This window comes from Danio aesculapii, chromosome 5 (assembly GCF_903798145.1).
Source record: "Danio aesculapii chromosome 5, fDanAes4.1, whole genome shotgun sequence".
In the NCBI taxonomy this organism is placed as follows: Eukaryota; Metazoa; Chordata; class Actinopteri; order Cypriniformes; family Danionidae; genus Danio; species Danio aesculapii.
Genome location: NC_079439.1, coordinates 32,707,264 through 32,732,906, shown reverse-complemented (window position 1 = coordinate 32,732,906; position 25,643 = coordinate 32,707,264). Strand labels below are relative to the sequence as shown.

At 39.1% G+C, this 25,643-nt stretch overlaps 1 protein-coding gene across 3 annotated transcripts in view; it reads right to left on the bottom strand.

Annotated features, from left to right (window-relative positions):
* Positions 1-25,643, bottom strand: part of camkk1a (calcium/calmodulin-dependent protein kinase kinase 1, alpha a) — a 155,882-nt gene that overhangs the window by 18,304 nt on the left and 111,935 nt on the right. For all 3 annotated transcript variants that reach the window (XM_056457946.1, XM_056457948.1, XM_056457947.1), the window contains exons 6-13: positions 24,158-24,209; positions 23,875-23,999; positions 13,868-13,904; positions 12,687-12,708; positions 10,431-10,519; positions 3,057-3,256; positions 849-902; positions 598-671 (exon numbers count right to left, since the gene is read on the bottom strand). In XM_056457946.1, the coding sequence (XP_056313921.1) occupies positions 598-671; positions 849-902; positions 3,057-3,256; positions 10,431-10,519; positions 12,687-12,708; positions 13,868-13,904; positions 23,875-23,999; positions 24,158-24,209 (653 nt within the window). The remainder of the gene's footprint in view (positions 1-597; positions 672-848; positions 903-3,056; positions 3,257-10,430; positions 10,520-12,686; positions 12,709-13,867; positions 13,905-23,874; positions 24,000-24,157; positions 24,210-25,643) is intronic.

Below are 25,643 nucleotides of genomic sequence, written 5' to 3'. Positions count from 1 at the left end.
ATACAACCTGTATATAATGTTCATAGTGCATCCATCTGTAAATATCACCACAGTTTTTCTATAACTGCACTTTATAACTTATACCTATATCCTGCACTTGCTGCTATTGCACTGCTGGTTAGACCTAAACTGCATTTCGTTGCCTTGTACTTGTACATGTGTAATGACAATAAAGTTGAATCTAATCTAATCTATCTAATTATTGAAAAACCGAAATATACTGAACGGTTCTGCTGGCAAAAACATTGAGAACCCCTAGTCATGTAGACACATTTTGACTGAGAGCCACTGACACTGTGATATCCTGCAGTTAGTTCAGCCACTGAGAACACAACAGGGAGCAGTGTGTGTTTGTGTGTGTGTTTAAGATAGACAAGTTGCTCTTTCATTAGCTGACGACTCCAAACACAGGCACCAGATGACATGCATCCGGATGCCCTCTGGTCTTTCACACACTTCATCAGCACATCATTTAAACAGACCTGCACATGCATACACAAATATCCTGCATAAACCAACATGAATCAGCCTCCCATTCGCTGCACTCAAACATCTGACATTTCCTCAGTCTGCATCTGTTCCTGTGGGGTGACTTACGTGTCGGGGAACTCCACCTCTTTACTCTTGATCTTTTTGTGAAGAACCAGTATGTAATCATCAATAAATGGGCACTGGAGGACGAGGAAGAGAAATAAAAAAGAAGACAGACGGATGAGTGATCTAAATCATCAATCACACAAATGTCACCGCAGCAGCAGCGGCCCGTGCATTGATCATTCTGATAGATAATCCCACAATGAAGAATTACTGCTATCACTCTGATCATATCAGCACACCAGGAGACTCACCTTCCCATAGACAAAACAGTAGAGGGTCACTCCCATTGCCCACACGTCCAGAGCCTAAACAGAACACAACTTCTGTTATAGTCATGCTGGACAGTTTTAGGGTGCATTCACACTAGCACCTTTGGTCTGTAACCAGGATTGTTTGACGTCAGAGTATGGTACGTTTAGATAGTGTGATTGCTGTCTTCTGAACTTGGGTGCGGTTCACTTCTGATATGATTGCAGTCGTACAGTACCAAATAACTAAAGTGAATCGCCAACTGTACAACAAGCTTTAGTTTTCATAACGTTCATTAATGTGTGTATGTCTGTGTATCACCTGCCTTATTGATAAGCAGGACAGTGATGATGTTTGTGTGTCTACGTCAAAATCAACTTCTGTTTTTAATGTTTTTGCGGCAGATAGACGCAAGTGGCTCTCTGTATTTTGGTTTTGGTAACAAAACCAAAAGATTCAGTGAAAACAGAATGACCGTGATATGCACATGTCTCCATTTTGGCGCTTTGCTTTCGTGGCCGTCACCTAGCAACAGCCATACACACAACAGCAGCTTGATGATGCAAGCATACCGGGGTTCAATCGAACTTGGGTTCAGACCAGGCATCTGGACCAAGTGTGAATTCACCCTTACACACATTGGAATTTCTTAAAGAAACATTTCATACAAAATTCAAATAGTTGTGCCAAATGTATGATTTTCTTTTTTGTTTATGCAAAACAGAACATTTTAAAGAACATTCATTCATTCATTCCTTTTCTTTTTGGCTTAGTCCCTTTATTAAACAGGGGTCGCCACAGTGGAATGAACTGCCAACTTATCTAGCATATGTTTTTACGCAGCAGATGCCCTTCCAGTTGCAACCCATCACTGGGAAACAACCATACACACTCACTTACACTCATACACTACAGACAATTTAGCTTACCCAATTCACCTGTACTGTACTGACTGTGGGGGAAACCGGAGCACCTGTAGGAAACCCACGCCAGCATGGGGAAAACATGCAAACTCCACACAGAAATGCCAACTGGCCCAGCCAAGGCTCGAACCAGCGACCTTCTTGCTGTGAGGCGATCGTGCTACCCACTGAACCACCGCGTCGCCCCATTTTAAAGAACAGATTGACTTTTATTTTTATCATATTACAATTGATAACAAATCTGGAAGTTTAAAAGCACTAAAGACAGTATAAATTTATCATCTTTATCATTATTATCAAATTAATCATCACATTTGGCTACTAAAAATATTTTCAGTTTCACAAAAAAAATAAATAAATTATATAACTCTTGGAGGTGAAAGTAATTTTTTTAGTGGCAAAATGTGATGATTACAATTATTTTTGTGATTTTGAATTCACTTTTGATCAATTAATTGCATTTTAGCAGAATAATAGTAATAGATTCTGAAAAAAATTGAACTTTAAATTACTGCAATTTATTCTAAATTTATACTGTCTTAAGTGCTTTTAAACATCCGGTTTGGTTTTTATTGTAATATGACAAAAATACAAGTCAATCTGTTCTTGTTTTAAATATAAAACAACCTTTTATATTTATTTTATTTATTTATTTGTGTTGAATATAGTGGCCAAATGTGATGTTTACAAGTTTAATTAAACCATTAAAACACGAGAAATCTGATCATTTGGAAAGATTAAAAAATTGTGTACCTATTTCATAAATTATGTGGCAAAAAGGCAAATATTAACTTAACAATTGAAATTTCAAAGTTGAATGTTTAACTGCATTTTTAAAAATCTAGTAGGAAATTAAGTTTGCAATGACTGCAATAATCAATTAATAATATTTTACTAGTTCTCCTTTGCATCTGATTTGTAGCCATTATAATGCATAAGCATTTTTCAGAAATGAAACAACTGAAATGTGGAACACATATAAAGTGTAATATTCTCAATTGCTTTGAAAAATGAACAAAACATCATATTATTTCATACATACATGTAATATTATTTAAAGATTGAAGCTACCAATTGTCATACTCCAGACATCACTTTGGTCACTACTACAGTAAAGAATACTGCAAGAATAAAACACTAAAGAAAAGTTCAAATAAGAACGGGCAATGTAGCAATGTCTTATTTATAAATAAAAAGTCCTTTGGAGAACACTTTTCAACGATATCCTTTACAAAATCAGTTTGAACGATTGGCCCATCACAACCCATCAGCACAGCCACAAATTACCTTTCCACCGAAGATCTGCCGGTTGTGTGACAGCGTCTCTGGAGCCATGAACGCAGGAGTCCCTGCAGTGCTGGAGAGCCAGGCATCATTCCCCTCAAACTGGTTACTGACCCCAAAATCAGCAATCTTGACATGGCCATCATCTCCAAGCAATAAATTAGACGGTTTGATATCCCTGTGAACAATCCTCTGATAGTGCACTGAGCCAAAAGAGAGAGAAAATCAGAGAAGTAATGAGAAATAAAATTCAGTATGCCATCAGTATCTATAAGAAGAACAATGAGCTGTTTCAAATTGTTATTTTGCAGACAGATAGAATTAGGAGATATATAAAACTTATTAGTTTTAAAATCAGTAGCAAATATTTGAAAAAAAAAAAAAAGACGAAAATAAAACAAGGAATATATTTTAGGGTTAGCTCTATTTTCTAAAACTCCTCTTAGGGCTATTATCAGATCAATGCCAAAATTGGGTATTGTCATCTAAAGGCCATGGCGATGTTAAATTGTGAAGATTGAGTTTTCGTCAAAGGGTTGTCTGTGGCGGCCTCACAAACTTTGATGTTTCGCCATGAAACAGGAAGTTGTTATAACTCAAACAACTCAGTCCTGACCTATATATATATATATATATATATATATATATATATATATATATATATATATATATATATATATATAAAAACTTAAATTATTGTTGTCCACTGCTCTCTGTCATCCTACATTTACCCTTACATTGCTGTTTGAAGGTTTAATTAGCAGTTATAATTACTCATATAGTAAATATAGAATTAAAGTGTATGATTACTAATACAAAACATGTCTTTTCTTTTCATTTTATTTATTTACATTTTTAAGGAATTCTTTTTTTTTTCTCAAGTTGTCTTTTAATCACTTGCATATTAAAAAAAGAAAATAAAACCAAATAAGAAACATAGTTTAGGTATAGGTTCATTTTCTTAACTGTTAATTAGCAGTTATACTGTCATTTGTTTTATAGTAAATAAAAAATATTTTAAATCACTAATTACAAAACATGTTTTTCTTTTTCACTTTAATTTATTTACATTTTCCAAGGAATCACATGATCAAAATTAGAATCAGGTAGGTTTCACTATCTCTGAACTCTAGTTGAAGTACATTTGCTTCAAAACAGTCAATGATTTTGTTCCATTAAGTGAGTTTTTATAAGTGAAGTTTTATGTAGATTTAGATATATACGCTTGTCAAAAAGTTAGTGGATTTTTTTTCTCTGTTATTTTGTTATGAATGCTTATATCTACAACTTTAGTAAATCAGTAGTGTTTTTATGTGTTTATGATTTACTTTCAGTGTCACATGTTAATGTTTTTTTTCCAATATCACCAATGGTTGTTAATTTCTGGGATATAAGAGTATACAATTGGTAGTTATTTAACTATTATAAAGGGTAATACAGAAATCAATCATATAAATTTAATAATATATAAGTTATAATATTGAATTAAATACATTTTACCATTGGTGCATATTAATCAGCTCTAATCTGCTCGATTTGTATAATCTTAATTTGTTATTAATCTATTCATTGGACATTTTATATTCAGAAACATTACAAACAAACAAAGATTTTTTTGTGTGAGGATGAATTGTCTCAAGGCAACATTAGAAAATACTTCCAGATCCATAAATATATCGATACAAATTGGGATTATTTGGAATCATAAAAATTGGAATCAACAAAAATCTGAAAATGCAAACAAATCCAAACGAACACAGCATTGCTTAATTTTTTGACAGTTTTGGCCTGACGTCCCAAGAGAAGGAAAGCCATACCGTAGTGGAACACATTTTCACATTTTGATTAAAAATAATCAAGTCAAAATATTTTTTGCAGTAGATTAATTTACACAGAACACTTTTTCTGATGAATAGCAGCGATGCGAGCTAACTAAGTAAATAGTGTAAATTTAGATTTCACAATGGCTATTAAGCACAATTGAAGAGGCAGCATAAAATTAAGTGTGTCTGAGCAAAGGAGGTCTCAGCTTAAATCCAGAATTGCAGAGTAGCTGAAAAAGGTCACACGCAGAAGCTGAATTTCACTGGTTAAAAGATGCCTCAAGTGGTCAATCAGAGATAACCTGTCCTTCACTTAACATCTTTCAGTCATGTGTCATTACTGCTAATATATGACAAGAACCACATGTCAGACATCTTCAGATGACAAGCATGTTAATGAAAAAAGAAAATCCATTAAGGAACAAAGACGTGTGTTCAAAGTACTAGCAGGTTATTGAATATAATTATTTCATCAAAGTCAGCCGGAGTGGTGAATGTAACACATGGAAAAAAGCTTATGTAAGATCATGACTATACACTATTAGATTGTTGTACAGTAGATGTGCTTGTGCTCTATGTGTGATTATATATATATATATATATATATATATATATATATATATATATATATATATATATATATATATATATATATATAAAGTCAGAATTATTAGCCCCCCTTTGAATTTTTTTTTTTTTTCAAATATTTAAAAAATAGATATTCGGCTAGAACAAAAGCAGTTTTGATTTATTTTTTTTTTAACTATTTTAAGGTCAAAATTATTAGCCCCTTTAAGCTATATATTTTTCTGATCATCTACAGAACTAACCATCATTATACAATAACTTCTAATTACCCTATCCTGCCTAGTTAACCTAATTGACCTAGTAAAGCCTTTAAATGTCAATTTAAGCTAGAAGTGCCTTGAAAAATAATTCTTATTAGAAATTAGTTATTAAAACTATTATGTTTAGAAATGTGTTCTAAAATCTTCTCTCCGTTAAACAGAAATTGGAGAAAAAAATAAACAGGGGGGCTAATAATTCTGAATTCAACTGTACATATATATGTATATATATAAAATATATACAACTGTATATATATGAAAAAAATAGTGGTGAAATAGTTTTTGTAGGTCAATAGGAATGAATTACAAACTGGAATGAAGAGCTGCATGTCATGCCATATGTTAAGCTGCAACATAACAAGTGTTTGAACATTTGGGCAATGGAATGTTTAATCTGATTGTATTTATATAACACTCTGTGAGCTCTTAGCAGGACGGCCACATTAGTGTGCCTATTTTTTTTTGGCATGGTAAGTCACAAATGTGAGTAAAATTCATCATACTCTAGAAGACAATAGCTACGTTTCCATCCACCTATTTTATATGCATTTTGGAGATGCGCATATAAAAATTAATAAATGAAAAAAAAATAATACAAAAATTATAATAACAATATAATAACAAAATTAATAAACACCAAGATGCGCATAAATTTTTAAAATGCTCATAAAAAATTTATGCGCATAACTTAGCAGGATAAACTTTTTATTCAATAAGAAAAGATACACTACAATGGAAACACTTTTACTGAACAAATTCCAACAAATATGCGCATTAAAAAAGGTCATGTGATTTTGTTTTAAGAGATGATGTGATGATAAAATGTGTGTAAATGGACAAACCAGCAGGCTGAGCACATTGAAATGTTGTTTTGGTCATTCTAAGTATTAGTGTTGTTATATTATTAAGGACCTCCAGAATCAAGAGCGTCTGTGCTCCGCGTCTGACACCTTTAAACGCCACTGCACGTTCACTGCGTGTCAGGATTGCCTTCTGAGGTGCAAGTCATTTATTAAATGAAGAAAAGATTGACGCCGCTTCTCTTACTGCAGCAAATTCAGTTTTTACAGTTGATATTTGGCGCCAGTTAATCAGGAAGTGACGATTTTGTTCGCTTCGACTCATTGGTTGGAAATGCTGCTTTATTCGCAAGTCATTTTATGCAATATTCCAGTTTTGCGCATAAAATTCATTCGCATTTTTGGAAACATAGCTACTGTCTGTATGCGAAATTGCCTACTACTTGTGTAGTTACTACATTTGAATTTACTACACGACCATTAGAAAATGATATTCTATATAGTATAAATGTAATTTTAGACGTACTACATCTGATATTTGTCATTATCACATGATCGACCCGCACAAGTTGCGACGCTTCACTCCCATTCATGAATTTTCTCACGTTGAATTATGGGATAACATAGCATCTATTGGATGCGCACTTAAGAATCTCGCTGGTAGTAGTAGGTCATCCGGGTACTGTTTTTCCAACACTGAATTCAGACATAATTGGCTCGCATGCTATTTTTAACAAACTATATAGTAAGGAAGTACGCTATTTCAAAAGTATGCGATTTTTGTCTTCAAACAGTTTACAATTAAAAAAATACAAAGCAAAATGCATTCCAACTGGCTGCCAATGATATTACCTACCTTATCTGTAAATCAGAAAATATCCTTAAACATATTTCAAAGATTTCTTTCCTCTTATTTGATTACCATTATAACTTTAGTCTGTACATTTATTTTAAATTATAATAATGTTTAAAATGTCATCTTTAGCATTTTAGTTACCGTCCTTGGTGTGAACATCTTTAATTAATTACAGTGACATGGCTCTCTGTTGCAGCTAGCATAGTGCTAATGAAACAAACAGAATATGGATGTTTTCCTAATCGCAGTCCACAAATTACCAGCACATACAAAGGAGCTGGTTGTGAACAGACTGATTTGTGCAAATGGCCTGTTGCCATCCAGACGGTTGCCGTAGCGAGTGTTGCCTGGCTAGTAGGATTCAAATGAATTGATGAAAGCCGGGTTTCCACTTGATGAGCAGAAACAGACACTTCAATCAACTCTGCCGAGCTCATTCCTCTTGTTTGAGCGGCCATCTTAATTAAAGGTTCAATACAATTTAGGCTCCGGCTATATATTGATTAGCCAAAACATGTTTAACATTGTCTGCACTACAGGGTAAATGTCTATTTACTGTAGGTATTGAGTATTGTTAATGAATTAATATGTACTGACATGGTTTAGGATTTCGTTTAGGACCAATTTATATATTTGTGCACGATTTACTGTTGTTAGTATGTGCTGTCTGTAACAAAGACTGTAAATCTCATTTAAACTGTAAAATTCTATATAGTGTATAGTGTTATTAACCATTTCAATTTGTTTTCTTTAATAAAATACAATAGAAGTTCAATAGAAGTGAATATACCCTTAAAGTATTGGGTGTTTTATGGCATTATTCTGAAAACCCTGGTTCATTGGTTCATCTTAGTACTTTTGTTTAATAAATGTAGGACCATTTTTAGGATGATTTTAAAGCCAAAGTGTGGACCTTATTTTGCAAAAGCACTTACATTATTACTTCTATCTATTTGTATAGTTTGAGGAGTAAAGTTGTTTAAATAATTTTTAGTTATTTAAGGGTTTATAGTGTAACCTGCATTTGCAACCTCTATTTAGCTACTAAAGACATACAGTGGGGGAAAACAATGTTCAACACAGCATGTTTTTTTTCTTCTGGGAAAAATATTCTAAAGGAGCGGTTGACATGGAATTAAACCAGATTTTGGTAAAAACCCAAACAATAAGGTTTCATCTTTATCATCCTGGCAATGTAGATGTTGGACTGAAGCAGCTAATATTAATTTACACTGACAAAGGGCAGAGGGTTGCTGAAGAACTGCTGAGAGATTTCTGTTGCTGTCTGGGCTTTCCTTGCCTTTCTATACCTTCCTTTCTTCATGTGTTCAATACTTTTTTCCTGTGTTATATCATTTTATTACACATGACTTCATTTGTAAACTAATTAATATTGTTTTCTTTGCATATATGAATTTCTTGGTTGCTACCAACATCTGGTAAAAAATTCAAGTCAACAGCACCTTTAGAAATTTGTTTTCTGAGAAAAATGGTGACATGTTGAATACTTATTTCCCTCACTGTATGTGAGCGCATTTACAGAACAAACATTTTACAGTGGTGGGAGATGAAATAAACTGCGAACTTAGATGTTTCTTGACCTAAAGAATTACAAAAATGTTCTTATCTCATGCAGCAGAAGTGGAGGTGCTACAATAAGCTGCATGATCAAATATAGTGTAAGCTGCAAGTTTCCTGTTAACATGTTGCAATACATTTCTTTGGCATTTAAGGATGTCAACTAACAAATGAATACTTAGAGTTAGTAATGAAAATTATTAAATGCTGATGCTGATTTGTGGTGTGTTATCAGTGCTTGTAAATGTTCAGCGCTTAAATCTGAACAACAGTATAAGCTGTCTCTGTTATAGTTTCACTTATTGTAACAGAGAAACAAGAACACTGTGGTTGAAAAGACTAAAAGACTGAAGCTGTTTCATAACTGTAAATGATTACTCATCTCTTTGGGTCAGTGAATGTCCACTGTCAAAGATTTAACAAACACGCCTGAATCATTTTCATTTAGGAATAACATCCCACGGATGTATGAATCAAGATTGTGAACTTTTAATGATTATATGTCCAGCTCTAATCAAACATAATGCCAAAAATGGTGTTGATAAATGCTGCTTGACTTTTACTGCAACAAGAATATACCTTAAGGGGTTACTTAATTATAAAATATTTTATTATTATAATTTGCATACTTTTTTTATAGTTTACTGTCATCATGGCAAAGATAAAATAAATCAGTTATTAGAAATGACTTATTGAAGCTATTATGTTTAGAAATGTGTTGAAGAAATCTTCTCTCTGTTAAACAGAAATTGGGGGAAAAAATAAACAGGGGGGCTAATAATTGTGACTTCAACTGTACATGCAGCTAAAGTGCAGATTTAAAGCTCAGTGCAGAATATAAAAGAACATTTTGTGAAGACAGCTTTTGAAAATATGTAAAGTCATGAAAATCTACAGATATAAACTGATTAAGTGCAACAAACGAAATGATGTATTTTGGACGTTCTCTTTAAAATATACAGAATAAAAACAAAAAACTCAAAACTAGCAGGCGCATGCAACAACACTGTTTATGCCTGCAGTGTCTGGCCTTAAAACATCATGTAATGTTATCTTTATGCAACAACGTGACATCAAATTTCTTGTAATCTACTGCTTCTTCTTTTGACAGATGAGAAGATCAGAAAAGCCTTTAGATATAGCACAGACGATGACCTCCTCTACGCACAAACACACAAGCACACTGCCACATTCGCTCACTTCATTAGCCTAACGGGACGCCATGATGCGTTAGAACAACAAACACAGAGACGGAGCTCTCTTGGGTTTTTATTTTACATAAGTAATGATTAATGTCTGCCGCTCGTCTGCTGGAGTCTGCTTCTCTCTTTCCTCCTGGGGTTTATTTCACTTCAGACGCTCGCTTACAAAAACCATGTCAAGGTGGTCTCCTTAGAAACTAAAAATGGAGCCCACTGAGGTCGATCATCGAAAAAAAAAAAAAAGCTTTTCAAATGAAGGAAGTGACTCACAGTACTCGATGCCCAGGACAATGTCTCTGAAGTAATGGCGGGCTTGGTCCTCGGTGAAGGGACTGTCACTCGGGACCTCCATCACAGGCCTGAAGAGCAATGGAGACCACTTTATTGAGTTAACGGTAACACTTTACAATAACAGTACATGAATTATGATGTATTATTATGTAAACTGAACATTACTTTATTATGAATTAACGATGAGTAAACGCATGCACTAATCATGAACTAACTTTAACTACAACAAGAGTTACAAAAGTTCATGTGTGAATAATGCTTACTTTAATTACTTGTTAGTACATGCTTTTTAATTCATGTATTAATTTAAGCTAAACGTAACCAACATAAACTCGTGAGCTTCTAATGTATAATTATGTCATAGGGCCACACGGAATCTGCGCACGCAGATTTCCACAGATTTTTAGCCCATCATTAATTCTGTTTATTTACTTAAGTAAATGTGTGTACATCTATATTTATTCAGTTTTTAAATTAATTATAGTAATATTATTGACTAATGTGAAAATGTTCATCTGATTTATGCACAATGCAGTTTGTACAATAATATTTCTGTCTTTTTGTAAATATATTATATGAGAAACTTGCTTTGTTTACCAAATAAAGTAAATCTAATTGGATTTGCATTCTAAACATTAAATAAAAGTTAAAAAAGATATTATTTTTTATTTCACATATTAAGGTTTTAGTTATGATACTCCCAAAATAATTCTGATGAAACCTGCAAATTTTTACCAAAATTCTCAGCAGAAATAGAAAAAACCTCAGCAGTCTGTCTGACCCTGGTCATGGCTATGCTTGTTGTATCAAAAATGTAACATAACAAATATGATGTATAGTGTAGAGTAGGCTGTGTATGGTTCAAAGGTAAACACTTTCCCTCTTTGTTTGTCTCAGTGAGTATATATTTAACAGCAAAACAGCACAAGAAAGGACAGAAATATTGCTGCAAAGTTTGAGAAAAGCAAAAATAGCAAAAATAAATAATTTTAGTCTGCAATAATGCAGTTTTTCCCTCACAAAATCCAGGAGGGACTGCATGGTTGAGTACTGAGCAGACAAAAAAACACCTAGAGACAGGTACTGGTATTTTAACAGGTACAGCCTGGAGACTGCAGTTGATTGCCGGTTGACAAGTGGGAAAAGAAAAAGAATAGCAGTGAAAAATAGCCTAACCATAAAAATAGATAAAATACATGAAATAATGTAATAAAATGGTAGAGAAAAAATTATCTTGATAAATGGGAAGTAAAAATGATAACCAAAAAGCTTTGATATACTTGGACAACAAATATATAAGACGTCTGCATTGGACCTTTCCATGATAAAATCCCATAATATTCCAGAAATTTCATGTCCAGTGGGAACCCTGCATTCATCACAGTCAATTCCAAAAGTTGAGTTCACAAAGACATGAAATCAAATGTGTGAAGACGCAGCACTGGGCAACTCAGTTGTGCGATTGTGAGACCTTGTGAGAGAACAGAGGATTCTGGGAAAGCAAAGGACTGCAGACACAGTGGATAGAAACAAACTGTGACTGTGAGATTTACATAAAAACCAATCACAAAAACCACTTAGCACAAAACAAGGTCCTCAAAGGCCATTTCATTCATTACCCACAGGCAGTGAATCACGATTGAGCAGAAAGGCCAAACATATTCAGCCAGGTCTAGTGAAAATAGACCATTCTGTAATTATGCAAAGTAACTTCTAATCTGCTCTTTTCAAGGCAGAAGCTCGCAAACACCAGAGATGCCGAACAACACATTTCTCTCCAAAACAAAGCCCGGCCACTTGGCACAAACTCATAATCAAACCAAAGTAAAATGTCACATTGGAAAAACAAAAAAATTATAATAAATAAACTAGAAGACGGTTGCCCTTTAAATGAGCTTTTTGTGGGTTTAGAACGAGAGAAAGCAACAGAATAAATACATTCTCAAGTAATGCTGAAAAAAATTAATCATTTTATACTGTATGCCATTAAAAAACTATTCGATTACAAAAAAACTAATGAACTGATCTATAAAATGAATTGAGAGACTGAAATAGACAGCATAAGCATTTAATTGATCTCTCTGGAACAAGATCTAAATGACGACAGAAATGCAAGAGAAGGCAGTCAATGAAGGAGGGACGAGTGATTAATGGAACGACAGAGGATGGAAGATAACACCATGAAAGCATCAATTACACACAAAAGATGACTAAATGGACATGCTGAACACTCACCCTTTCTGCATCAGCTCAAACACTGCAGAGAAATCAGAAAGAAAGGCTCATTAAAGCAAAACCATTGTGAATCCATTATTTGGGTATTGACCAATGTATTATTCGCTGCACTTTATGAAAGGCAATGTTCCCAGTTCTCATTTAAAAAGTCATCATATCCTCACATGACCCAGTTTGCGTATTAGAAATTTGATGTGTGCTTTTATTCGCACCATTGCTTAGTGGTGTGAAGTCTTTCAGGATTTTCTTGGAGTCCATCAGCTCAAACGCTTTATATTCATTCCTACAGTATGAGTCAGTAGTGAGTCACACAGACTTGCATTTGAAACCGTTATTCTACAGAATCTCACTTCAGCCCATTAGAAAGACGGGCTACGCTGTTTGATCTGTTTGAAATGTACGCCATGGTCTGCTTTTCATTAAAAAGTAAAGTTTGTAATGGAAGACCTCAGGGGTTTTCAAACTGACTGAAATCTTGTGCCGCAAAGTGCAATGCAATAATCTGTATTTGATACTTTAAAGAGCTACTTCGATACATGATTTAAAGGGAGGGTTCACCCAAAAATCTAACTTCTTTCATCATTTATTCACTCTTGACTTGTTCCAAACCACAAAAGAAGATATTTTGAAGAATGCTGGAAACAATGACTTCCATAGTATTTGTTTTTCATACGATGGATGTCAAAGGTTACATGTTCCAAAAGTTCTTCAAAAACATCTATTGGGTTCAACGAAACAAAAAAATAGATAGATAAAAACATTTACTTGAAATACAGACCTTTTGCAACATTGAAGATATTAAAAGCCAATTTAATGGATCCTTGCTCAATAAAAGAATTACAAATCATAGAGCCCAAACCTTTAAGCTGCAGTGTAAACACAAGTGACATAATCAGTGTTTTAGACTAAGTATGTGTAGGGCAAAACTATTAGCCCCCTTAAGCTTATTTTTTTTTTCCGATAGTCTACAGAACAAACCATCGTTATACAATAACTTGCCTAATTACCCTAACCTGCCTAGTTAACCTAATTAACCTAGTTAAGCCTTTAAATGTCACTTTAAGCTGTATAGAAGTGTCTTAAAAATATCTAGTCAAATATTATTTACTGTCATCATGGCAAAGATAAATTAAATCAGTGATTAGAAATGAGTTATTAAAAAAAAAAAAAAAAGAACATACCCATATGAAGGTTGTCCTCTGCTGGGTCATCCAGTACCTGGAAAAGAAAGTTTATTAAAACTCCATTTGTTGTAGCCACTGTATAATGATACGTTACTGTCACTTTTTACAATATGGGCGCACTAAAAGGCATTAAATAATGCATAACTAATGCACAGATAATCTTGAACTAATGTATACTACCTGTATATAAACACAAGCATATTGACAACATATTGCAGGAGTCTAACAACCATATAAGTTTTTATAATCATCATTTACTGTTTAATTTAATATTAACCTCACTTAATGAGAATGGAGGGCACAACGTTTACAGCGCAAGACTATTCTTGGTATAATTTTGAAGAATGCCACTTGGTGATCATCCTCCATGTTCACTTGTGGGCTTTATTTTTTAATGTATGCGAGTACCATAAAGATGTCAAAAACATTGACATTGTGCCGTAAAATCAATCTGCTGCAACTAATGCTATTGTGCTGATGTTAATTTAGCATAATAACTTCAGGGGTTGCAATCTAAAGGAAAAAAAAATTTAAAGGCTGAAGGCTGATTTTTTTATTTGCATGTTGATTTTTCAAAGTAACTATTAAATATTAAGTATATATTAAATATAGTTTAATAGTTTAATAACATATTTATTGTCACTTCTGAATCCTCTGGCATATCTGAATCCTCTTTTGCTATTTTAAAGATGGGAAAAACTGGATGTTTTGGGCATAACATGCATTAAACAAGCTGGATTCCACCAAAGCCCTCTGAGATGAAGACGACACAAGAGTTGAAAGCGTCCTTGTCTACTGGCATTGCAAGAATGCCTGTACAAGCCAAAAAAAGGTGCAATTGTGTTAGGAGATGGGGAAAAAACAGAAAGTGGCCACTTAATTCTTTAATGTTTCATATTTAAAGATATTTGTGTGCTGCTGTGCATCCCCATGTGTGTAATAAGAAATGTATATGCGCCGTGAACCTGCCTATAGGCACATATCACTAACATGCTCTTTAAATATTAACAAAAATAATATTGCACCATTTACTTTAGACAAAGAGCTTAGAATGATCAAGAGGCGACACTCAATAGAACGTTCTATTGCAACAGCACCGCCCAGCAACAGCCCCGGATTTCACCATTTTGGAGTGAAAGCGATCGGCTGTCCATTGGATCTTATTGATGTCGCGATGGCAAGCAGCTGCTTTGTTTTTTATTTATTAATTTAAAAAGCACATCAAAGCTGAGATACAACCTAAAAGACGACATTACAACACTTACTATCACAATCATCAGCACTTTTAATAATTTATTTTACAGACTTATAATATGCTGTTGTTCTATTAGAATTTTCATTCCAAAATGGCCGCCGCACCATCTAGTTTCCCAAATGCTCTTTGCTTTAGAGCAGCTTTTAGTTGGTCAATGGCATTCTCTATGTCAATTGCCTCAAAATAGCAACACAGTAACAATTCACCTTAAAACACATCCATTACAGATCAACACACCCATGGGTGCCCAAATGGGTGTGAATTCTTTTGCTATACAAACAATATGGCGCTGGACAGAAAAATTATACATACAGTATACCTGGCTGAAACTACATAAGACACTCAAGATCTTAGTAGAGTGTCAGCTAGTTATAAACCAGTGTGTGCAAATTTAATATGACAGAAAAACAAACACTGTTGACGAGTAAGTCACTCCGCACCGCTGCCTGCTAGAAAAAGTTGCTTATTACTGGAAAACCTTGACAAAAAGATACACTCAATCTGAAAACAGCCAAGCTCCTGGCACAGGCCTCTACTTTCAGTTTTACACGAGTGATGAGATTCGATAAGCATCGGGTGCAGCTCATCCTTCACTGCCAGCAGAGCTCCATTTCTGTATCCTGCATTAAGGCTATACTTGAGCCAGAGAGCCGAGGTGATTGGAGTGTAGGTGGTTCCTCTTTCTCACTTTCTAAGTTTCCTTTAAACATTTTTCATGCTCGGATTGAATGTCTCTCTTCCATGCACCCTCTCAGCCCTCTTTTCTAATTTTGCTGACGTACGTGGGAGACGCTGTGATTGAAGAGCACTCAGACAGAAAAAGAAAGATTTTTTTTCCTTCAGCATCCCTCGTTTCTACCGTGCTTTACTTCATCCGGTCATCCATTACACTCCTTCTCCTCTCCCCACCCCATTCTGAGGGCACTAAGGGCATCTCTGTTCAACAGATTTACTCCTGGCTGATTTTCAGCATTGCTATAATTTCGTCCTCTCTAGTCTGAAATCGGCTTGGTTCTCGAGGGTCTAAAGCAGTTAAGTTCAGTTCCCTTCATATTTCCTCTCCATTTGTTTTTATTGTCTTTGCGATTCTAATCTAATGTTCCCCTTCGGATGGGGAACTCCAATGCTATGTGGAAACTTCCACTATGGGGATTTCGTCAGAATCCAATCATCTGAAAGAGTATAAAAACGGGCCAATGAAATGCCAATGAGTTGGCAGCGTCAGCGTGCACAGCTGGCGTCAATGACAATCAGTCATGCTATAAAGACGCAGCCAGTGCCATGCTCGACATCCTTTCGCTTTCAGAGCCTTTCACGAAGCTTCTGAGAGAGTCTTTGAGGGTATCTCCAACCAGTGTCTACAGAGAGAGATCGAGAAGCAGCTTCTCCCGGTCCAGAGCGTGTATACGCAGTGGCAGATGGTCGAGCTGGGTATTTCTCCCTTGCCTGGCGTCCTTTGGGTCCGGTCCTCCAAGAGCGGTTTGTATATAGGAAAAAAGCTTTCCTAAAAGAGCAACACGGTCGTGCAGCGCATCTTTTTCAAGACGTCACTCCGTCCGTGCGTTTCTGGATGCGGTGGTTTCCTATCCCCGGATGATGGGCACGAGCACAGCGTTTCATGTCTGGGGGTCCAGCATGTTAATGCGGTGCTCGCGGGCAGTGCATGCCATCACTGATGTCATGTCTGTTGCGCAGTTAAGATCGCGGCTCGCTCTTGCAAAAGAGCCACCCACCCCAGTTGTCCCCCGCACTGCGGTTGGCACTCGGGCAGATCTGAGGGTTTTAGTGGGAGTAAATCCGCCACCCCCGGGCCGCGGACCTCTCGCTCCTCCACGCGCTCCATCCAAGCTTTAGGTGAAGAGAAGCGCTCCGTCCTTGGATGGTCGCTCTCTCACCTGATGACACCGGGGGTCAGATGTCCATCGCTGCATCGGAGGATGGGCTGTCATTGTCTGATGAGGATGCGAGCCCGCTCGCTCCCTCCCTCCGGGGTGGAGAGCGCGGCGTTAGCATCTAAAAAGCAGACGTGATGGCCGTGCTTTCTCGGGCTGCTTCGGCCGTGGGTCTGGTGATGGTTTATCCCCCAGCCCCGCGGCTGGACCGACTAGATGGGTGTGATGTGGAGGATATAAGGAGGCAAGACCTTCAAAGCCTCCCGTCCCCTTCTTCCCGGAAGTGCACAGTAAACTCACGCTGTCCTGAGGGCACTTTTTTCTGCCCGATCTGCGTGCGCTTCCATCCTCACCATCCTTGGAGGTTGGGCTGTCAAGGTCTGACGAGGATTCGAACCCGCTCGCTCCCTCCGGGACTTTGAGCGCGGCGTCGAATCCAGAAGCAGACTTTGCGGCTGTGCTTCCCCAGGCTGCTTCGGCCGTGGCTCTGGAGATGGTTTATCCCCCAGCCCCGCGGCCGGACCGATTAGAGGGGTGTGATGTGGAGGATGAAGGCGAGACCTTCTAAGCCTCCCCATCCCCTTCTTCCTGGATGGGCACAGTAGGCTCACGCAGTGTGCTGCGTGCGCCTTCCCCCTCACCATGCACGCTATGGCCACCTACCAGCGCTACCAAGCGCAGGCGCTGGCCCGGCTGCGCGAGGATGGTTCTGACCCAGGACTGAGCATGCGCTCCGCACCGCAACCGACTATGCTCTTACAAAAAAAAAAAAAAAAAAAAGTCGGCTGTGTGTGCCCTGGGAAGGACGATGATCACATCCGTGATCCAGGAATGCCACCTCAGGCTAAACCTGGTGATGTGCGTGACGTTGACAAAGTTCGCTTTCTTAACTCACCCATATCCCAGGCTGGCCTGTTCGGCGACACTGGCGGTGAATTCGCCCAGGAATTCACGCCGGTGATAGAGCAGTCGGAGGCGATAGGCGAGGTCTCTATCGGCAGGATTGTATGACCGCTCCCCCCTGCCGAGCCATCCACATCCACTGCTTTTTCGCCGGGGACGCCCGCCCGCAGCTTTGCTTCGCCGCCCCCGCCTGCGCCTCCGGCCACGCGGCTGCGCCGAGCATCGCGCCGGCAACCAGCGTCCCCCGCCCAGGGCGCCGCTAAGTTCGGTAAAACGGACCGCGAAGCGTCCCTGAGGCGGGCCATCTGGGGAGGAGGGAATTTGCTCTTTCCCCGCTGGAGGGCGGGGCACGTTATTTAAAGGCGTAAAAAAAAAAAAAAACGCCATCAAAATCCTCAGTGAAAGAGCACTTTTCCCCTCCTCCGGATGTGACAGCCCGAACACTGCCAGTCTGGGACGCTATGCCTTCCAGCTCGCAGGATCGGTGCATTTCGCCAATGGCTCATGGAGCACGAGAGAACGGTCTCCTTTCTCTCCACTCCCAGCCCCTCTCCTGGAGTTTGAGTGCGAGACGAGAACATCTCCTCTCCTGCTCTCCTGTGGGACCCCAGCACTCCCCGGATGAGCCCACTCACTCCACGCTGCCCCGCCGCTGGCACGTCAGCGATCGTGCGGGTGGCACCATTTGCGGGGGCTCTGCCTGCCTGGTTAGCGCGGGCCAGCCCATCGCAATGGCTCATCCATACGACCAGACTCGGCTATGCGATTCAGTTCGCTAAACGGCCTCCCAGGTTCACGGGCGACCAGGGTCAGTCCTGCGTCCGCCCCTGTCTTGCGAGAGGAGATTGCTGTCCTCCTGGCGAAGGATGCAATTGAGCCGGCCCTCCAGCCGAGATGGAGCGCGGGTTTTACAGCCCCCACTTCATCGTGCCCAAAAAAGAGCGGTGGGCTATGGCCAATCCTATATCTGCACATTTTGAACCGCTGCCTTCACTGGCTGCGCTCCGAAATGCTTACGCAGATGCGCATCATGCGATGCGTTCGTCCTCAGGATTGGTTTGCAGCAATAGATCTGAAGGACGCGTATTTTCATATCTCCACACTTCCACGCCACCGGCAGTTTTCTGCGGTTTGCGTTTGAAGGTCGAGCGTGGCAATACAAGGTCCTCCCCTTCGGGCTCTCTCTGTCTCCGCGAGTTTCACCAAGCTCACGGAGGGTGCCCTCGCGCCCCTTCGGCTCGCCGGCATCCGCTCGCTCAATTATTTCAATGACTGGCTGATTTTTAGCCCACTCTCGGGAGCAATTGATTATGCACAGAGACAAGGTGCTCCGGCACCTTCGCCCGTTGGGGTTTCAGGTCAACCGAGAAAAGAGCAAGCTCGCCTCCGTGCAGAGCATCTCCTTTCTCGGGTTGGAGCTGGACTCGATCACTATGGAGGCGCGCCTCTCACGAGAGCGCGCCGAGGTAATGCTGAACTGTCTGAGAGAGTTCGACAGGAAAAAAAGTGGTCCCCCTGAAATTATTTCAGAGGCTCCTGGGGCATATGGCATCCGTAGCCGCGGCCACGCCGCTCGGATTGCTCCATATGAGACCACTACAGCATTGGCTTCACGATCGGGTCCCCAGACGCGCATGGCACGCGGGCACACACCGAGTGACTGTCACTGCGCTGTGTCACCGCACCCGCACCCCCTGGAAAGGACCCCTTCTTCCTACGGGCCAGTGTGCCCCTAGGTCAGGCGTCCAGGCAGGCTGTCGTTTCGGCAGATGCCTCCAGTATGGGGTGGGGGGGGCCGTGTGTAGCGGGCATGCTGCTGCGGACCTGTGGAGGGGAACCCAGCTGCATTGGCATATCAACTGCCTAGAGCTGTTGGCAGTGTTTCTCGCTCTGCGCCGCTTTTTACCGGTGCTGAGGGAGCAACACGTGCTGGTCAGGACGGACAGCACGGCCGCGGTAGCGTATTCCATCCGGATGGGGGTATACGCTCCCGCTGCATGTCTCAGCTCGCTCGCCGTCTGCTCCTCTGGAGTCATACGCGGCTGAAGTCGCTGCTTGCTATTCACACCCCGGATGGGCTCAACCGTGCGGCCAACAGGCTCTCACGGCAGCTCCTTCCCCGGGAGAATGGCTACTCCACCCCGAGTCATGCGTAAGTATGCACTCCCCCCAGTGAGCCTACTCGCGCAGTTTCTGTGCAAGGTCAGGGAGGACGAGGGGCAGGTCTTGCTAGTTGCGCCCCTGGCCCAACCGGACCTGGATATCAGAACTCTCCCTCCTCGCGACGCCCCCCCTGGCAAGTCCCTTTGAGAGAGGACCTACTCTCTCAGGGACAGGGCACCATCTGGCACCCTCACTTAGTTCTGTGGAACCTCCACGTGGGGTCCATAAGACGCGACGAGGAAGACTTAGGTAACCTACCGGTGGCGGTGGTTAATACCATCACTCAGGCTAGTGCACCCTCTACGAGGCATGCCTACGCCCTGGAGTGGAGTCTATTCACTGAGTGGTGCGCTTCTCGCCGAGAAGACCCCCGATCTTGCCAGATCAGTGTTGTGCTTTCTTTCCTTCAGGACAGGTGGAGCGAAGGCTGTCGCGCTCCACACTGAGGGTTTACGTGGCCACCATCTCCGCTCATCATGATGCGTGGATGGCGGCACCGTGGGGAGGCATAATCTCATCATCCAGTTCCTCAGAGGTGCGAGGCGGATGTTTTCCCCCTCCCCCTCTCATACCCTCTTGAGATCTCGCGGTAGTGCTACGAGCCTACGTGGGGATCCCTTCGAACCACTCGACTCAGTATCCTTGAGATTTCTGTCCTTGAAGACAGCTCTGCTGGTCGTGTTGGCATCGGTTAAGAGGGTTAGGTACCTGGAGGCATTTTCGGTCAGTGACTCGTGCCTAGAATTCGGGCCGGCCTACTCTCACGTTGTCCTGAGACCCCGGCCCAGCTATGTGCCCAAGGTTCCTACCACGCCGTTTAACAATCAGGTAGTGAGCCTGCAAGCGCTGCCCGCGGAGGAGGCAGACCCAGCCCTTTCATTGTTGTGTCCTGTTCGCGCTTTGCGAATATAGGGGGACCACACTCAGAGCCTTAGATCCTCTGACCAGCTCTTTGTCCATTACAGTGGTCGGCAGATGGGAAGTGCCGTATCTAAACAGAGGTTGGCCCACTGGGTAGTGGATGCCATCTCCCTCGCCTTTGGGCCAGGGTGAGTTGTGTCCCCCGGGGGTGAGAGCGCACTCCATTACGGAGCATCGCATCCTCCTGGGCGTTAGCACGCGGCGCCTCTCTGACAGACATTTGTAGAGCTACGGGTTGGGTGACACCCAATACATTTGCAAGGTTACAATTTGCGAGTGGAGCCGGTTTCCTCAAGGGTATTAGGCAACCCTTGGTGATTGAGGAAACGATTCGGTTGAGGTGTCGAAACACGCTTGCTGCGCCACTCTCCCTAACCCGGAGATACGTGCGCTTTTTCAGCTTTGTCAGTTTAGTTCCCCATTTCTTTGGCGAACCCTGCAGAGTTCCTCCGAGGCCCCCAGCACCTGACTCAGCGGAGGAGTCAGGTGTTGGCCCGTTACGTTGTCGGCATGCCCGCTGGTCAGCCCGCGTTCTGGGTATAGGTGCCTGCTATGTGTGATCCCTGCTGGCGATCCCATACGTTCACTCAGCCACAGTATAGTCCCCCCTTCTAGGGCAGGCTCGTGTCTTCCCTCCCCGCTAACCATCCTTATGCAAGGACTCCCCATCTCTGGGCTAGTCCATAGGTTGTCACCAGGTCTCCCCTCTGGGTAACAGGTGAGCTCCGCAGCGTCCTCCCTATCGGGACTGAACGCTTTCCCAACGTACTGTCGTATCAAAACCTATTTTACTGGGTTATTGCGACTCCCCGAAAAACATAACTGTTCTGAACAGGTAAGTGAGGGCCAGGGGACACGTTGGAAGACTGTGTCTCGGGGCGTTGTAGGTGCGCTCGCTCTACTGCGTGGCACACCCTTCGGCAGGGACGCAGTAAGGTTCTTTCGTTGTGGCGTTTTCCATAGATTTCCCCATAGTGGAAGTTTCCACATAGCATTGGAGTTCCCCATCCGAAGGGGAACGCTACGGTTACTAAAGTAACCCTTCGTTCCCCGAGGGGGGGAACAGAAATGCTATGTTCCTTCGCCACAACGATTGTCCCTTAGCTGTCGAGCGTGAAAGTCTCTTCAGCTAGAAAAGGATGTCGAGCATGGCACTGGCTGCGTCTTTATAGCATGACTGATTGTCATTGACGCCAGCTGTGCACGCTGACGCTGCCAACTCATTGGCATTTCATTGGCCCGTTTTTATACTCTTTCAGATGATTGGATTCTGACGAAATCCCCATAGTGGAAGTTTCCACATAGCATTTCCGTTCCCCCCCCCCCCCCCCGGGGAACGAAGGGTTACTTTAGTAACCGTAGCGTTTTCACCTGACTGCATCCAAGACCTAGAGTCTCCTAAAATAACCACAGCAGCAAGTGTTTATTAGTCAATAATAAATTCAGAAGTATATTCTGAAGAAAGAAAGAAAGAAAGAAAGAAAGAAAGAAAGAAAGAAAGAAAGAAAACAAATAAAAGAAATAAAATAAATAAATGCAATAAATAAATGCACAATAAATAAAAGAAAGAAATAAAAGAAAGAAGAAAACATAAGTAACAAATAAAATAAACAAACAAATAAATAAATAAATAATCAAATAAATAATAAATAAATAAAAGGAAGGAAGAAAGAAGAAAACAAAAGTAGTAAAAGAAATAAAATAAACAAATAAATAAATAATAAATAGAACAAACAAATAAATAAATAAAATAAATAAAAGGAAGAAAGAAAAAAATAATAAAAGCAATAAAAGAAATTAAGAAATTAAAAGAAACAGACAATAAATAAATAAATAAATAAATAAATAAATAAATAAATAAATAATGAATAAATTAAATAACTTAAAAGTTATTTCTTAAAAGTAACAAATAGAAAAAATAAAAGTAAAAAATAAAATAAGTAAATAAGAAATAAAAAAATAAAAGGAAAAGGAAATAAAAGAAATAAAAGGAAAAGGAAATAAAAGAAATAAAATAGATAAATAAAAAGATTAATAAAATAAATAAATAAATAAATAAATAAATAAATAAATAAATAAATAAATAAAAGAAAGAAAAGAAAAGAAAGAAAGAAATAAAAGTAATATAATAAATAAAAGTAACAAATAAATAAATAAATAAATAAATAAAAAAAATAAATAAATAAAAGAAACAAATAAAAAATAATATAAATAATAAACTAAATAAATAAATAAATAAAACAAAGAAAAGAAAGAAAAAAGAAAATAAAAGTAATAAAATGAATAAAAAAAACAAATAAAATTAAATAAATAAGAAAGAAAGAAAGACAATAAATAAATAAATAAATGAAATATAGAAATATAATAAATAAATAAAAGAAAGAGAGAAAGAAAGAAAGATAAAAAGAAAGATAGAAAGAAAGAGAGAAAGAAAGAGAGAAAGAAAGAAAGAGAAAAAGAAAGTTAGAAAGAAAGAAAATAAATAAATAAATAAATAAATGAAATATAGAAATAAAATAAAAGAAAGAAAGAAAGAAAGAAAGAAAGAAAGAAAGAAAAGAAAGAAAGAAAGAAAGAAAGAAAGAAAGAAAGAAAGAAAGAAAGAAAGAAAGAAAGAAAGAAAGAAAGAAAGAATGGATGCTTTGTTCATAAGAAAATATGTAATTATTATTATTCATTTAGAAAAAAAAAAATTGCTAAAAATAACATTTTAATGGATGACAGGAAAGAAAAAGAGAAGCAGACTCAAAGGAAGTACATTTTAGAAGAATGAGAGCTACTATGAGCGTGTTATTAACTGGTACTAGTCATTAGCAGAGGATTATAATGGACTGAATGGACTGAGTTTCATATGTGTTCATAATCCTTACCTCAACCAGTTTAACTATGTTGAGATGGTCCAGTTTTTTCAGGATGGCAATCTCATGGTAAACTCTTTCCAGAGGATCAAGCAGTTTAGGCTGCTCAGCTTTAGGACCTCTGGGAGGAGGACGTCCTGCACGGGGAAAGAATGACATTTAAAGACAAAAAAATGAACTGAAAATACTGCTTCATTTAAACAGAAAAATGCTTCAGCATCTGCTCCAAAAGGACAACATCTGCTGAGCATATAACATCTGCATGCATTAGAACTTAATTTAAAGCCATACATACTGGGAAATCCAAACTGCTTCATCAGCTTCTTCTTAGATACCACTTTCATCGCCTGCAAACCAGACAAAGATTTAATAAGACAAATCTGACCAAGATTTCACATGTCTGATCTAAGCGAACTAGCTTCCTTCCACCGCCCTGAACATATCAAGCAACTGACATAATCAACTGACTTTTTTTTTACATACCAATCAAACAAAGCTTTAAGAGAGTTCAATCAACGACACTCAAGATTCCTCTCACAGCAGTGCTCCTGCGTAGATGATTGCTAAAGTCAATGTGGAAATGTGGTCACAAACAGTGACTGACAGACTACAAGAAGCATGCTAATCAAAGTGCTTGTGGTGTACATGCGATTTATTTTTTTACATTTTTGGAGGGGTAACACTTTACCTAAAGGGGTGTTCATAAGACTATGATTAAGGGCTCTATTTTGACGATCCATGCACAAAGTGCAAAGCGCAGGGTGCAGGGCGCAAAAGCATTAAGGGCGTGTCAGAATCCACTTTTGCCATTTTAAGGATGGAAAAATCCGCTTTGCTTTGTGGTGCATGGTCTTACAGGGTTGAGCTTATTCTCTTATTGAGTTATAGGTGTATTTTGAGAATAAACCAATCAGAGTCTCATCTCCCATTGCCTTTAAGAGTCAGTTGCACTGCGCCATAGCGCATTTGCCATTTACATGATGGACTTTGTAAGTGGAAAAACTGAGCGCTTCACTAGCAATAAAACAGAGCATCTGCAGCGCAAGAATGAGAGATGAGCCTCCTCATTATTTACTTTCACTCTCATGGATAGGGAAACGTGTTGTACGCACAGACATAGATTAGCCTATACATAATTATTTTCGTTTATTAAGCGCAAAGATTTGTTTCAGAACTATTTCTAAATTCAGTTCTAATTTCCAGCAAACCAATAAATGAATAATAATAATAAAGTGTGTTCAAACAACTGAGTTATTACCAAATACACATGCTATGCCCCATATGGTCTAAAACCTGACAGGTGTACAAATCTATGCTTGTTTTTAATAATATAAACATAAATATGCATATAATAAATAATACTACTACTGATAATGACATTATACAAAACAAATTGTCATGAATAAACTGAAAAAGCCTCCCGAGATGAAGAAGGCATGAAAGTATAGTTTTTATATTTATGTAGGCTAGAAAATAATATTTTTTGTAATCTTTTAATCCTTTATATTTATATACTATATATGTATATCCATATTATATCCTATATATATCCTTGATATTTTAATTCTTTTTCATTTGTAAAGGTATTTGCGTATTGCTGTACACCCTGTGTGTATTAAGCAATGTGTCAGCGAGGCGCACAACTAACGCGCTCTGTGCTGGACAATAGACCAGCTTTGATCTGGTCTATTGAACAGTTTAGTTCAATAGTTCTCAAAAGTTCCTCAAAATAGCAACGCACCAGCAATGCGCCTCAACATGCCCTTTTTTTTAGACCAGAA